Below are 15645 nucleotides of genomic sequence, written 5' to 3'. Positions count from 1 at the left end.
TACTCTGTCCAGTACTATTTGATGGTAAAACTTTGTGATGAATGCAGGTTTTCTGTCCTTCATTAGCCTTTTTCCTGGATTACACAGTACAGTAAACTTGATCATGCTAAGGCTGATTTTTCCTCTGTTTTGTTTTTGGTTCAAATGCCAAGAACGATCTAAAATAAGAAATGCACTTCAAGCTGTAATTATCAGAATGTTTCCTGCAGCTCCTGATAACTGGCACAGAGCAGTTCAACCAAAAACCAAAGAAAGGGATACAGTTTCTGCAGGAGAAAAACCTTCTTGCCACCCCTATTGACAACAATGAAGTGGCCAGGTGGTTACGGGAAAATCCTCGCCTGGACAAAAAGATGATTGGGGAATTTGTGAGTGACCGTAAGAACATAGACTTGCTGGAAAGCTTTGTGGGGTGAGTGTGCTTCTGAATCTCTTCAGCCAGGAAACAGTGAGAGTTAAGAGTTTAATAGTAAAAAAAGCAGTAGAATGGTAGTTCCTGGAGGCATTGGATTTCTATCACTTGCTTCTCTTTGTATTGCCATGCCTTAATTCTGTGTGTCTCTTGCATATGTTAACACCCTAAATATGTATGATATTCAAGTGCCTTTCAGCTGGGCCAGTTTCCGTGAAGACTGGAGAGACAATTGCATAATCACTTGTAAGATTGTTGACTCTCCTTTATTGTTTTTGGCTGTTCATGGTACATTTCTTTTCTTCTCACCCTCCTCTCTACTGTCTAAGCAAACAAGATTGTAGTTATTAAGTTTATCTTACCTTTCCTATCCTGTTTCAGCTTCTCATTGCATTTCATTGTTTTTGCAGGACTTTCAGCTTCCAAGGCTTAAGGCTGGATGAAGCTTTACGACTTTATCTAGAGGCCTTTAGATTACCAGGAGAGGCACCTGTAATTCAGAGACTGTTAGAAGCCTTCACAGAGCATTGGAGGGTGTGTACTTGGTGGCAGAAAGAACACAGTTTTGAGCTTTCTTGTCCATCTGCTTGCCATGGTGGACATGTCATATCAAATGGCCTATATAACTGCTCTGCAAGCAGCAGCTGTTGTTTTGTAGGAGCTGGCAGGGGTAAATAGATTCCTGGGCTGCTTTTTAGAAGCTGGAGCCAGAACCTGGGATTTTTGTTTGTCCCAGAGATGATTCAGTACTGTGGTTAGGAAAATGGCTGTTTTAGTCACTGCTGTCACTCTTGCCTTTCAGAAATCAAACGGGTCTCCGTTTGCCAATAGTGATGCCTGCTTTGCCCTGGCCTATGCAGTTATTATGCTGAACACTGATCAGCACAACCACAACGTCCGCAAGCAGAATGTCCCAATGACTCTGGAGGTGGGTGTTGCCAGTGCAGGCATCTGTCTTCTCTGGTTTGAAAACAGTGTAGTACCTCTTTTTATCTCAGTGGCATTGTCTCTTTTCTTTGGCCTCCTTCATTCATGTACACAGTAAGCTGGAGTGCAGCGCCACAGCTGAGTACAATATGAGAGAGCAGCTGTAGGCAAGAGGGAGCCTGAAGAAATAGGAGCTTCCCAGAAAACTTAACAAATTCTTCAAGAGGCTTGTGTTTCTGGGAGCAATCTGTATCCTCAGACATAGTAACATAGAGAATATTGTTCTACTGCTGTGGGCTTCTACAGAGCTCAAGTCATGTGAGTGCCAGTGCAGTGGTACAGGCCTGCCATTCTGATGTCCAGCCTCAGCTAAGCACATGTTGTGTCTCTGCTCTTTCCTTGTGAGCATAGACAGGAGATGCTGCACACTACTCCCACTAAGAATAGCAATTGACCTTTGAATTTTGAGTCTGTATATTGAAGAATGCAGGAAAATTTCCTGGCCCTGTGAAAAACAAGTGGAGTACTGATCCTAGCCAAACAGTTAAAGTTGGAGATACCAGGAATTAATACTGGTGTAACTTTTTCCAGGAGTTTCGGAAGAACCTGAAAGGTGTGAATGGAGGCAAAGACTTTGAACAGGACATCCTGGAAGACATGTATCATGCCATCAAGTAAGACTCAACCTGCCCATCTCCATGTATTCAGAGAGCAAAGCAGAGTTGTTGGGTCAGTGAGACACCTGGAGAGTATGGAGAGAGACTCACCACTCATGTGCCTGTTTGGCTCAGACCAAATTCCAGCTCTTTGTGGGGTTGTGGTAAACAAGCTTGTCACAGCAATTACACATGGATTTGTACCTTGGATTTTTGCCATGGTAGTTTAATCCAGACCTTAAAATAAATTAAAAAAATATGTTACTTCTGTGAATATGGGAAATAATGGCTGAGCAAGACCAGCACATGTGAAATGCTGTATATAAGAAAGCTCTGTTCTCTAGATCAGGCCTTTAGAGGTTTTTAGAACTTTTTTATGCTATTCAAGAGATAATCTCATCCCCAGGGCAGCACTTGTGCCCTGACACAATGTGTCCATGTCTCTGTTTAACATATTCTGCTTTTGAGCTCTTCATATGAGGCTGCTCTCTGCACCAGCCTCTTCTGCTACCCCTGAAGCTCTTGGCACACAGAGCAGTATTTGAGGAGAGTTCCTGGTGGGTGAGGCCCTTTAGTGCACAAGCTGGCTGTGGCTGGGAAGCTTTAATAATAGCTCAAAAAATAGTAAATTGATAAATCCAAGCCCAGCCAATTTGAAGCTGAGAGGATTACATCTTTGAGGAGACGGGATGTGATTGAGTCTCAGCTGATTTCTATCTGCAGGGGCAGGCAGTAGCTGGTGCTGGGAGCAGGGCAGCGTGCCTGCGCTGACCCTTCCCTTTGAGCCTTCTCCAGGAAGGTGGGGTGATGCCTCTGCTGAATATCTGGAAGTTCTTCAAGACAAAGCTCTATCTTTCAAACAGTGCTCTAATTTTGATTGGCCTCTCTCCCCTGAGGATGTTCTTAATGTTTTGAATAGTAAACTGAGCATATACACATACGTTTGTTACCCAGTGCCTCTATCCCAGTCTGTTTCCCTTTAATCCCCCCTTCACCAGATATTTCAACTTTTCCAGTATGTTCTATGATTGGAATAATTCATGTATCATTTCAGTATTGCTCCATCTCAGATTGCCTCAGTGTCATAGTTGAGACTGAGGAATATTTATTTGTATTATTAGGGGAAAAAATAACACTGCCATCTGTATGAAGTAGTGTGTGATCTCTTCAGGGTCTTACCATTTCACTTTTGACCACATTTTCATTTCCTGAAATTTTCCAAGTAAACTCATTCACTTGTTTCTGGTTATTTCAATCATATATGAAATTTTAGAAATAATGCACTGTTTACTGCAAACTTCTTCCCTATATTATCCCAGTAATAACAGCTCTTGTCAAAATATGCCAGCACCTGAAGCTGAGAAGAGCTTATTTCTTATGCATAAATCAGGAGCAGTTTTATAGTTGTTGTTAGCACATGAAAATTGCCTCTTTGGCAATTGAAGTATGTTATTTTTTGGTTGTTGCAGAAAGAACTCTTCAGATTGGCTGTAATCTGCTATTCTTAGTGGCTTTGAGACTCTTGTTCACTTAGTTGGTCATTTGCAGAGGATTTTCTCTTGTGCATTGATAACCAAGTCTAGAGAGTATGTATTTAGGCTTTAGGTTTTTTAGTCTAGGATTGCAAGCAGTATTTGGCATTAATCATAGTTGTTTTATTACTGTATAGCTTCGTTCTAGTTAGAGTAAGGAGCTGTGGTATCCTGGTTATAAATCCCCCATCATACTTTTTGTTTCTTGTTTAATTTTTAATTTTATACTACTTTCCTTTCTAATATTTGATTTTGGCATAATATGAATATTTCCATTATTCTTATGCAAAGATACTCTTGCCTACTGGTGACTGCAGCAATGTAACTATTTCATTTTAACTGGGAATAATGATAGAAAGAACACACTCTAACAGAGTGAGAGTTGGATGGAGGTTGAAGCTTTGCCACTGTGCTGTCCAGAATTTCCCATCATTTAATGGCAGTTTATGGTGTGTTTTGCACTTGTAGCAGTAGATTCCTGCTTCTTCAATACTGACCTTGCACAGTTGCTGCTGTGTGATTCTGAGAACCATTAGACTTTATATTCAGGATATCTAGGAAGGGCGGGAGAAGCAGGGAGGCATAGGAAAACAGACTATTTCAGGAGCTGGCAAATCATTCCAGAACAGGTATTGCTTAGCCCTGGGACTACGTAATGAAAGACACTGTGTAAATGTTAGGTTTGGCTCAGAATGAAAAATTCAATCTTTCTGCTTTCCTCCCTTGTAGAAATGATGAGATAGTGATGCCAGAAGAGCAGACGGGTCTGGTGAAGGAAAACTATATCTGGAATGTCCTGCTGCATCGTGGTGCCACTGATGAGGGAATATTTCTCCACGTGCCTCCTGGAAGCTATGACCATGACCTGTTCACCATGACATGGGGGCCCACCATTGCAGCACTTTCTTATGTTTTTGACAAGAGCTTAGAGGAAACAATAATCCAGAAGGCTATCTCTGGTTTCAGGTGACTCTTACCTTCATAAAGACCCAGAAGAGTAAAAGTGGGACCATTGGCTCCTGTTTATCTGCTGGAGAGACATCACAGTGAAAATCAAATGTTGCTTTTCCTAGCAATTGAAAAACACTTTTTATGACCTGTGATCCTCCAGTGTTCTGTCATTTGTGTCAGTTCATCACATCTTGGCCTCTCTGGCTTGCCAGTCACTGTTTAGCTTGACTGCTGTGTTGTAATAAATTAAAGTGCCCCGGGTACATCTTTTTAAACTCCAGCCTGGTTACATTTAAGGGACCTACTGACACAGCTAGGCTGTTTAGAAGTGAGAGGGAGAAGTCACTCAACTGGCACAGTGATGCTGACAAAATCTCCATATAGGAACAAAACCTTTCTACTGTATGATCCCATAGCTGTGGCTGAATGGGATGTGGGAATTCTTTTTTCCTTCCAAGATGACCAGTACTCAAAAACTTGTCATCTGTGAGCAACTCTATTGGAATGATCTTTGGTCATGCTTAGATCAGACCAAAGGATGCTTTAAGCATAATTGTAATGCTTTGTCAATACACTGCTGTAGTCATGACATCTTGGAAACTGGACTTCAACACTACCACCAATTTCAGCCACTCTCTTATATTAGGACAAGAGGTTGGATATAATGCTCAGGTGCAAGTGGGCTGTCTGTTTAGACTCAGTTTAAATTGATTCTTGCATCAGCATAGACAAGTATCAGTATGTATGGATAAGGATTGAGCTTATTTAAGCAATAATAGTAGACTTCTATACGTAAGCATTCATTATGAATGGGTGGAGAGGAAGGTCTAAAATGTCAACAGAGAGGGTCTCAGATTTGCTGTCTTGTAGACAGACTTGTCTGTGCTGACTTAGTACATTATTTATCGTTTTCTTTTTTCCCCAGGAAATGTGCAATGATTTCTGCTCATTATGGCCTTAGTGATGTGTTTGACAATCTCATAATTTCTCTCTGCAAGTTTACAGCTCTCAGCAGTGAGGTAAGTTTGCAAAGAGGAGAAAAAAGCATGACTTCTACTACACTGGAGCTCTCTTCCTCTGTTAAGCAGCAATATTTGCTTTTTTTAGTTATTGTATCTGTAGGTATCTGTCAGCCCCTGCCCAGAGTTTTCTGGAGGAAGTAAAGGGAGATGTGTAGTGAAGTGGGACTTCCATAGGCCAGGTTCAAATATGCAAATTTTCTTTTACTCACAAGTATCAGTTTGTGCAGAGCAGAATGCCTTGATGTATGTGGGATCTCAGCACATCAGTCCTGATGTGCAGAGACACCGAGATAACCCTTCGGGGGCTCGGAGGTCCTGGAATGTTGCCAGAAGTGTCTGGTGGCTGGACTTTGATCCTGCACAGGAGACGACACCTGTATGAGGATGGGAGGATCTCACGAGGATGAATGGTGAAGGGATAGGTTAATTATAGTGTCAAACACAAGTTTTAGAATTTCAGTGCAGGGGGGGTCTAGAGAAGTAAGATGGAGGAATTGGGGCGTGTCCTGTCCTTCTTCTTCTTCTTCTTGGCCTCCATCTTCTGTGGTGGTGGTGGTGGCACTTTGGGATTGGTTCTTACTAAAAGTGCACTTGTCAATAAGGGTGAAAGGTATTGGGGAAAATAGGTAAATATCTTATACGTAGTTTTGGGTATAAAGATAAGTGACTGGCCCGAGGGCTCGCAGCGTGCTCATGGCTGGCTGCTGTGCAGACCTCTGTCGGGCCGAGAGAAAATTAGATAAAAACTAATAAACACTGAAGACCGAGAAAAAGCCTGAAGACTCTTTTCGTCCTTTGGAGCGCGGGCTGTCCAAGGCCATCCTGAGCCTTTCCAGGCCATCAAAAACAGCCGAGAATGGGACAGATGTAGAATTGTGTATTCACCTATTTGACCTGAAGAGACTTAGGTCTCCCTGTGATCCCAAGCAAGTTCATACATTTCAGATATTGACTATTCAATGACAGGGTTTATGCTGTGCCCTGGGGGGACTGTTTTGTGAGATGTACTTCCAAAGTGTAGGAGCTATGTAGATGCACAGCATAACCATAAAGGGGTTAGAAAACAAATGCTTTGAATTGTCAGTTGGGGTGTGGACTGTGGTAATCAGATTAGCTGTTAGCCCCACATTTGGCAAGCCCTGAAGACTCTTCCTTTGGGCTGTACCAAGAGAATAAATTCAAGGTGCTGTGGTTAGTGTAAGCTTTATTGCTCTAATTTATTTGTGTGTTACAGTATCCACCTGTTTTTCCCCAGAGTGTTTAATAGACAGTGTGGGGAAAAACCATGCTGTCTGCTAAGGAGTAGTTGACAGCAATTCCTGTAAAGGGTCAGAACTCCCAAAGGATCTTAGAGTATTGCTCTCAGAACCAGTGCAAGACCCTCAGTGAGCAGAACAGAATTGCCACACGTATAGGAAAGGGAAACAAGATAATTAAAGACTGAAAACATTGGAGTAAAAAGGCCAAGACAGGTGAATTTTTTGAAAGACAAAGAAATCCCAAGCTGAGGGTTTGCTTTAGATTCCCTCTTCCTGCACAGCTCACAACAGTAAAGATGCAGTATTTGATCATCCTCAGGCACACCAGACCTTGAGACTACCAATAGGTAACACAAGCAGAAGAATGTCTGCCATGAAACAGTTTGACACAGATTTACACAGCAGAAGCAACTAGACTAGGCTGAGCCCTCAGATGCACCAGCTATTGCCAGCTGCATCCCATCTAGTTGAGAGACTGGAATCTTGAGCAGTCTGAGGTCTGACTTAATCAAGTAAGCATGTCTTTTGATGATGACATAGAATCAGGAACTTCTGGATTTGAAGAAGGCTGAGTTCTTATCTTTGGCCAGATTCTAATTACATAGACTATTTCTGCTGTCCCAAATACCTGTAAGGCTTGGGGACAGTAGTGGAATAGGATAACTGAATAAATATTTAAGAGTGTGGAGGAAGGAGAGAAGGAGGAGCCATCTTCAGAGGACTGAAGAGTCAAAGCAGGCATCCTCTCCATGCACTGCAGTTGCTATGCATGGCCACTTTGATTGAAAGAAAGGAAATGGAAAGGAACATGGAAGGTCTTTAAGTGATTAGGAGGAATGAGTGCCCCACTTCATGATCCATAATTAAGACTCATACTGACTCAGTATGTAAGTAGTAGCAAAACCTGTGTGTGTGGTTCTCAGTGATGTGGCTTCTTGCCAGAGAGCAAAATCAGGCGTATTGCTGTTTGCACCCTGACACTGCAGAGATACTTGTATTCATGTAGTTTCCCCTTAGCAACGATGGAAAAAATCCAAATTGGTTGTTACATTTCTGCCAGATTTCAGATTGGCACTTCTAATGGAGTTTGCTTCTAAATCAAAGACCTATTTTGATAACAGTTTTTCCATCAGTTTGAATGAAGCAAGAGAGTTTTTCTGAACTTCAAATCTGAGATAGGATACACTGACTCCTTCAGTCCCTTGTTTTCTCTTCCATTCTTGGTGAGGAGATAACTGGCTTTTGTCCACATAAACAAGAGAATGGTAAAGCCCATCTCTTCTGAAAAGGAAGATTGCAATGATTTTAAGTAACTGCAGAATCATGAAGCATGTTACACTGTTTGATATTAGCTGACATGGTAGCTGGTTTGTTCCTTGCTTTGGCAGTGTATGGTTGGTTTCAATGACTTAGCAGGCTTTTTGTGTTGTGAAAAGCTGTGAGTGCATTGAACAAGTTGTGAGGATTTGAGATGCAGCAATCATTGGCAGAGACTCCCCGTTAGGATTGAATTACTTTTAATCTTGCTGTTAGGTCGTGGTAGGAGTAATTTTGCAAGTCAGTAATGGTTTTGGCCACAATTTTCTTCTCTAACAGCACAGCAGAGTAATTGCTGCTTCCAGAGGAGATGTGGTACTTTTAGTAGCAGGCTTTGATCTTGAGCTGAGTTCCTATAGCAGGATAAATTAGTGGGTTTTCAGCAAGCGCTTTCAAAATGTTCTGAGTTGTCATTCTTGAGGAGTTTATAACTAGGTTGTTCAGTGATTTAACGTGTATCTGGTAAGCTACCTTGTCCTTGTTTATGTGCAAAGTGAATGTGAGCTGAGGAGTTATCCAAGCATCATACAGAGAATTGTTGAATTGTTATCTTTCCCATAACCAGTTCTGAAGCATCTGCCCTAATTTCTGTTGAAAAGAAAACATCTCTTTCTGACTGATTGCCACCGCCTCTTCTTTCCTGCAGTCTATTGAGAACCTGCCCACTGTTTTTGGAAGTAATCCCAAGGCCCATATTGCAGCAAAGACAGTGTTTCACTTGGCCCATCGCCATGGTGACATTCTGCGAGAGGGCTGGAAAAACATCATGGAGGCCATGCTGCAGCTTTTCCGAGCAGAGCTGCTGCCCAAGGCCATGGTGGAGGTAATAATTAGCTGGCTGGCTGGATAACTGAAGAACTAGGAGAGTGGGAAGCTGGCTTTTCATAGAGCCAGTTCCAAAAGTAGGAGAGCTCTCTTGTGAAGGCCTGGCTTTGGTAATGTACAGAACTTGGCAGCCTGTGAAGGGTATGGTGTTCAAGTTGTGTGCAGCTTCTTTTGAAGTTTGTTTCTTTTTTTCTCATTTTATTTCTTGTTAGATTTGAGGAATGCCAGCATTTATTTTACTTGAACAGATTTTGAATGTTGTGCAGAAGGGGAACATGCTTATGGGCATGAAGTGCTAGAGCCCTCCATTGGTGTTACCAGATGAGAGCAGCACTTTACTGACAGGGTAATGGGGTGAAGAGCTGGGTTTGACTGCACATGTATGGGCTGTTTGGTATTGTGTTTCATCACTAAGAGAAATATAATGGGGTTGGGGAGGTCATATGCATGTCCTGGTCTGTTCTAGGTTGAAGACTTTGTGGATCCTAATGGCAAAATCTATCTTCAGCGTGAGGAGACGCCATCCAACCGGTGAGTGGCATAGATGTCCCAGGCAGTCTTTCTTGTACCAAGGTTGGAAAATAACATGATTTCTTGTTTACTTACTGATGCTAGTGTCTTCTGAATTGCAGTGGTGAATCAACAGTACTGAGTTTTGTTAGTTGGCTCACCCTCAGTGGGACAGAGCAATCTGGTATGAGAGGGCCGTCTACGGAAACACAGGAGGCAAAGCGAGCAGCTTTGGAATGCATAAAGGTAACCTATAGACTGTAGAAGAATCTGGTTTTTTTCTTGGTGACAGTACTATGTGGGTAACAGGTAACAGAAGTATAAATATGCATGCTGCTTGGCAGTATTGCCGGTAACAGGAGACTTAAGAACTGAAAGAATCTACAAAGGAGCATATCTGGATTGACAGCTAAATGGTCTTTTGTGCTGCTGTGCACAAAGGTACTAACACATCAGAACAGGAATGATTCCTTAGGCTGGGATCTGCCCTGGGCATCACAGTCCTATATTTGAAGAGAAGTTAATGAATTCTCAAACAACTGATCTTTTCCAAGACAGTGTAAAGGTATATGGTGCCAACAAAATCTGAACCTGGGGTTTGACCACTGTGTGGCCAGAGGAGTCATCTGATAAAATCTGTCTAGCAAAGATGAGGTCTGTTAAAAGCAACTGATGTTAAAGAGCAAACTAGTTGGAAGGAGTTTTCCTCCAGATAATAACAACAACCTGTGTCTTTCCTGTGAACATGATGTGTTTCTGGAAGATCTGTTTGTATGCCTTCCACAACCCCCAGACACACAGTTGTCTTTTCTGTATTTTGCAGCAATGTGATCCTGAGAAGTTGATCACAGAAAGCAAATTCCTCCAACTTGAATCCCTCCAGGAGCTCATGAAGGTGAGAGAGATATTGGGCAAGGGACTGGGTGGCAGTGGAACAAATGTGCCATGCATGATAGTGGATATGTGCTGTGGACTCACTTAACTCCTCTGTCCTCAGAGGAGGTCTTGGAACTATTTGGGATGTGAAACTAGCTTTTAGTTCACCTGTTAAAAGTAACTTCTGTGCTGGCAGACACAAATTGCTCTGGCAGTAGAAGAAAACATTAAATTGTAGAATGCATTCTAAAAGCCTTGAGAACTCTTAGTGAGTATTTGTAGTTCTGTGCCAAAGCTTAAAGATTTTCAGGTGTGCTGTGTACCAAATAAGAGAATTTGAAAAGGCAAGAGCTCTAGAGAAATATTTGACAGTGTGTCCCTAAGTAGTATGGTACCTGCCTGCTGTGGGAGATAAAATAAGGCTGGACACATTAGCCTTTGGGCTAGAGAAGCTCATCTCCCTGGGGGAGTGTCATCTCAGTTCTGGGGGAACATTGTGCTGCTACTCCGATTGTCAGGAATTCTCCCTTCGTATACAGGCCGATGGCTTGAGAGCATAACTCCAGTATTTGTAGCCATTCTTAGGTATGCCTGCTTTTTCTGTACTTCACATATTTATTAGCAAGAAACTGCTGGATATCAGTTCCTCTTAATCTGAGACACTTGGTCAGAGTTTAACATCTTTTAAGTTCATATTACATTTTGCATAATAAAAAAAAATTATTTTCCCATATATTTAACTTCACCTTTATCCACTGCCTTTGACTATGCATGACTTCACTAGGCAGTGGAGTACAGTTTTGGCCAGAATCAAAGCATTCTGTTGGTTCTCCATTTTTGGGAGCTTGTGATTCATAAAAATACCATGGCTATTCCAGGCTCTAATCTCTGTGACTCCTGATGAGGAGACATATGATGAAGAAGATGCAGCCTTCTGCTTGGAGATGCTTCTGCGGATTGTTCTAGAGAATAGGTATGACCTTGAAATAAATGCACATTCACTGTAATGTCCCTGATTTACTGCAGCTGCTGCCTGGGTCCAGGGAATGAATTCCTTATGTCTGTGATTCACCAGCTGAAGCAGCATGTGGCTGTAATTTCAGGGCTTAACAATTCCTCTGTAGCATGTGCAAACAGAAAGGCTATTAGCTCATGAATTAGTGCTTGATATCCTGAAATTTGGAGAATGTAAACTAAACTCCAGAGGGAGAATTCTCCCAGCTGATTGCTTTGCAAGTCATGAGTAAGAAGTTTGATCATTTTGTTGTTTCAGTGTGTCTGTTCTTGTACCTCCCACCTGGAATTTTTACTGAAGTTAAGAAATGGTGGATTGTATGGAGTTGTGGGAGAGGTTGCTGGGTTCTGCTTGTCTCATGTCCTTTCGTTCTACCCTTTCCCTCCTCCTTGTTGTGGCTAGGGACCGTGTTACCTGTGTCTGGCAAACTGTCCGAGACCACCTTTATCACCTCTGTATCCATGCAATGGAGTTCTGCTTCTTGGTGGAGAGGGCAGTGGTGGGGCTGCTGAGGCTGGCCATTCGACTGCTGCGTCGAGATGAGATCAGTGCACAGGTAAGGGATTTGTCAAAAGGCAGTTACTGGGGTTTTGTGGCTATACCCTGTGACACAGGAAACCAGTTGAAGGAGTACATTGTTAGAGAATGGAGTGTAAGTAATAGGGTCTGTTATTCTTGTCTCCTTCTGTGGCCAGGTTCTCCTCTCATTACGTATCTTACTAATGATGAAGCCAAATGTGCTGTCCAGAGTTAGCCATGAGGTTGCCTACGGCCTCCATGAGCTCCTGAAGACCAATGCTGCCAACATTCACTCTGGGGATGACTGGTACACGCTCTTCACCCTCCTGGAGTGCATCGGGTCTGGGGTGAAGCCACCCACAGCCCTGCAGGTTACAGCAAGGGCAGATAACGACACAGGTAAGACAGGCCAGCTTTTGCTAGGAAATCTGATGCCCGCCTGCCAGATAAGCAGCTGCTTCCTCAAGCTTTTCAATTAGCAAAGGGGACTGCAAGAAAACAAAGCTGATATTAAACTACATTAGCAAGATTAAAGACCAGCACCTGCTGTTCACTCCTCATGGTCTGTTCCTGTCCCTATTCTGCCATCTCTTCCTACTCAGTGAGCAGCAATCCAGGTGCTAGTCCCTGGGGGGGTGGTGGGAGGAAAACTGATATCAGTTCTGGCAGCTGTAGGAGGTCTTTGCTCTACCCAAGGAGCATTTTCTGCTGATTGTGGTTTGGTGCCTTGGGTACCGTAATCTCTTATCTGGGCATGTAATGTAAACCCAGCTGCTGTTCCTGTCATATTTGCTTCTTTTGTGGGACTGACTCTTTTCTGTCCATTTTTAAGGTTCTCATAAAATGAGTTGTTCTTTAAAATTATATTTCCAGATCCATTTGCATTAATAGTCCCCAGAACCATTCCCACAAGACCAATGCAGTATTTCTCAGTTCTCTTGACTGTGTTAGAAAGGAGGTCCTTTTAGCAAATTGTCCAGTTTTGCTTTAGCCAGCTGTCAGGATATTTGAAGGTGATGTCTTCAGACTTCTAAAGCAAAGAGCAATAAAGGAATTTTCTAGAAGGTTATTTTTTCCTCTTTGCTTTTCTAGAACTTCTTTAATAGGTCCTGATGCTTTGTGCTAGACAGATGGGAGAAGCATGATTTTAAAAATACTTATGGACTTTGCTCCCTGGATTAATACAGACCTGTCTCCTCTTCTCTCTCCTTTATTTTTTTCTTTTTTCTTTTTTTTTTTTAACCGTTTCTGTCTTTGCTGATAGAGCAAACTGCTTGACTTGGCACCTTACAAGTCAAAACATTAGTTCTCTACCTCCTGAAAATGTTTAGTGCCCTCTGTTCACAGAAAGTCTGTCTATCTGCTGATGAGTTTCTAGATGGTGTTGAACAATGGAGAGGACAAGTTTTTACTTTTAATAACATATCGGTAACTTAATTTTGTCCCTTGCAAGGACTTCTCTCTTGAGACATGTGAAATTTAAGGTTATCCTAAATGTCAGGGCAGGTAGATCTGACAAGTGTAGAACATACTAATAACCACTTGTGATTCCTGATCGATGCTGATCTGGATTGTTACTCCCTTATCCACAGCTACCCTTGCAAGTTCTTGATTTGGCTTTGATCTAAACCCCATGTCTTTTGTCTTAAAGGTGCTCAATCAGACAGCGAGGTGTCCTCCTCCTATCACCCAAGTGACACGAGCCTGGACCGTGGCTACACCTCTGACTCCGAGGTGTACACAGACCACGGGAAGCCAGGCAAGATGCATCGCTCCGTCACGGATGTGGACGTCATGAACAGTGGCTGGCTAGTGGTGAGTAGCCAGTGGGCTTCTGGTGACCAAAGGGGACTACTCCTACCATGGTTGTGAGCAGAGGGTGTGGTATTGAGAGAACGAATAAGACTGTAGAAAAGAGAGTTAAGATGAGCTGATAATGTAAAGGCAGGATAGGGAGAGACACAGATGGAAAAGAGAAAGCTTTGAGGCAAATGAGGAAGAAAGGGAAATGGACCGTACAGAAACATTACCTGTGGGCTTCTGAAGAAAGGCCTTTTCAGTGTAAGCACAAGATGCTTCTCGTTATGCTACCCTCTCCTGCTTACCTGCTCGCTGTGACCTACAGGTGGGGAAAGATGACATCGACAACTCCAGATCCACTGCTGGGCTCAGCAGGCTGGGTCCATCACCTCTCGTCAACCAGTACAGCCTGACGGTGGGGCTGGATTTGGGCCCACATGACACAAAGTCTCTCATGAAATGTGTGGAGTCCCTGTCCTTCATCGTGCGAGATGCTGCCCATGTTACACCTGAGAACTTTGAACTCTGTGTCAAAACAATACGTATCTTCGTGGAGGCCAGCTTGAATGGGGGTAAGATGGCCCTGCACTTGTCAACCAGGATTCAGCTTGGGGTGGCCAGTTGGCAAGCAGTGTGAAGTATACGGTCATGAAATGAGCCCCCAACCCAAAGAAAATGGTCTACCAGGAGAAAAGTGTCCTGTCTGCAAGCAGCAGGGACCTTGTTCTTATCCCCCTCCCTGGGATGGAGGGGAGGTCTGGAGTTGATGTGGAGGCAGCAGTATCAGCTCTTGCAGGAAGTTGTTCCTATGGGGCACTGGCTCCCCTTCAAGCAGGTAGTGGTCATTTCAAAGGACAGGACTCTTTGCTGGGGATATCAAAAGGTGGCTGCCCTGTGTGTTGAAAAGCAGAACATTTTGTAGTGGACTGTTGTATATGCAATGTTGTTGCCTTTTATGTTCTAGGCTACAAGTCCCAGGAGAAGAGGGGGAAGAGCCACAGGTATGACAGTAAATCCAGTCGGTTAAAAAAAAAGCCCAAAGACAGCTCCACACGGCGATCCCGGGTCCTGAGCCAGCACCAGGCACACACACACAGTGATGAGGACGAGGATGAGAGCATCCCTGCCAGCTACCACACTGTGTCTTTACAGGTTAGTCAGGACGTAAGTATAGCAAGGATTTCCTCCTCTCCTTTCCCATTCTTAGGGTCTGGCTAGGTAATCACTGGAATTCTTTGTGGGGAAAGGGAGGGCTGCATCCTGGATAAGTAGGCACTGGATGGCAGAGGGTGTCTGTGGGGGCAATATGTGATTCTGCAGTGAAAGAGGAAGGTTGCAATTTGTACTGGCAAAAGCAGACTAGCAATGGAGAGAGAGGTCCTCTGAAAAGCAAGGAGGAGGTCTGAAGCTGTGAGTCACTGTAGTAGGTAAGATGGATTAAGGTCATTTGGAGACATGAGGATCCTGTAGGATTAGCAAGGAGTCTGACAAGGCATCTGAGCTTGAGGAAAGGGGCTGAGGCTCTGGAATTTCAAGCACAGAGGACTGGGCTAAGGGAGTAATTTCTCCCCAGCTGGTACTTCAAAGGTGTGAAGGCATAGGCCTGCTGACTGCCAGGATGTTGGGTCTCAGTTCAGTAGTAAACTGACTAAAGTGCTGTCATATGCCCATACAGTCAAGGGAACTTTGCATGTGCTTCATATACCTTTTTTTGAGGAAAAAAGTTGCAGAGTTGTTCTGGACTGCACAGGTGAATCAATGGGTTTATCCCTCTGCCTGGCAGAGTCAATGCTCTGTGCCAGGAAAGAGCTCATTCTTCCTTTAGACAGGACTGAATGGTGTTCCTCAGAGATGGGATTGACGTGACTGCTGAACCGACATCAATCTTGTTGAAGATACCTGGCACTTGACCACTTAGGGAGGGCACAGACAGCAGGGCCTGACACCATCTCTATAACTGTGTGTGGCTGTGTATATACATAAAGCATGCTCTAGTAGCTTGAGCCTTTTAGCCTTGTTTGGAG

General features: G+C 43.4%; 1 protein-coding gene across 3 annotated transcripts in view; it reads left to right on the top strand.

Moving 5' to 3' along the window:
• The window catches only part of GBF1 (golgi brefeldin A resistant guanine nucleotide exchange factor 1), a 98889-nt gene that overhangs the window by 78692 nt on the left and 4552 nt on the right, over window positions 1-15645 (top strand). For all 3 annotated transcript variants that reach the window (XM_059477587.1, XM_059477585.1, XM_059477588.1), the window contains 16 exons: window positions 210-412; window positions 823-946; window positions 1215-1340; window positions 1931-2013; window positions 4257-4493; window positions 5404-5497; window positions 8723-8899; window positions 9368-9432; window positions 9534-9657; window positions 10235-10306; window positions 11166-11260; window positions 11705-11858; window positions 11998-12220; window positions 13473-13636; window positions 13947-14193; window positions 14586-14773. In XM_059477587.1, coding sequence (XP_059333570.1) covers window positions 210-412; window positions 823-946; window positions 1215-1340; window positions 1931-2013; window positions 4257-4493; window positions 5404-5497; window positions 8723-8899; window positions 9368-9432; window positions 9534-9657; window positions 10235-10306; window positions 11166-11260; window positions 11705-11858; window positions 11998-12220; window positions 13473-13636; window positions 13947-14193; window positions 14586-14773 — 2376 coding nt within the window. The remainder of the gene's footprint in view (window positions 1-209; window positions 413-822; window positions 947-1214; window positions 1341-1930; window positions 2014-4256; window positions 4494-5403; window positions 5498-8722; window positions 8900-9367; window positions 9433-9533; window positions 9658-10234; window positions 10307-11165; window positions 11261-11704; window positions 11859-11997; window positions 12221-13472; window positions 13637-13946; window positions 14194-14585; window positions 14774-15645) is intronic.

This window comes from Ammospiza nelsoni, chromosome 8, assembly GCF_027579445.1.
Source record: "Ammospiza nelsoni isolate bAmmNel1 chromosome 8, bAmmNel1.pri, whole genome shotgun sequence".
Classification (NCBI taxonomy): Eukaryota; Metazoa; Chordata; class Aves; order Passeriformes; family Passerellidae; genus Ammospiza; species Ammospiza nelsoni.
This window is presented reverse-complemented; position numbering and strand designations above follow the sequence as displayed.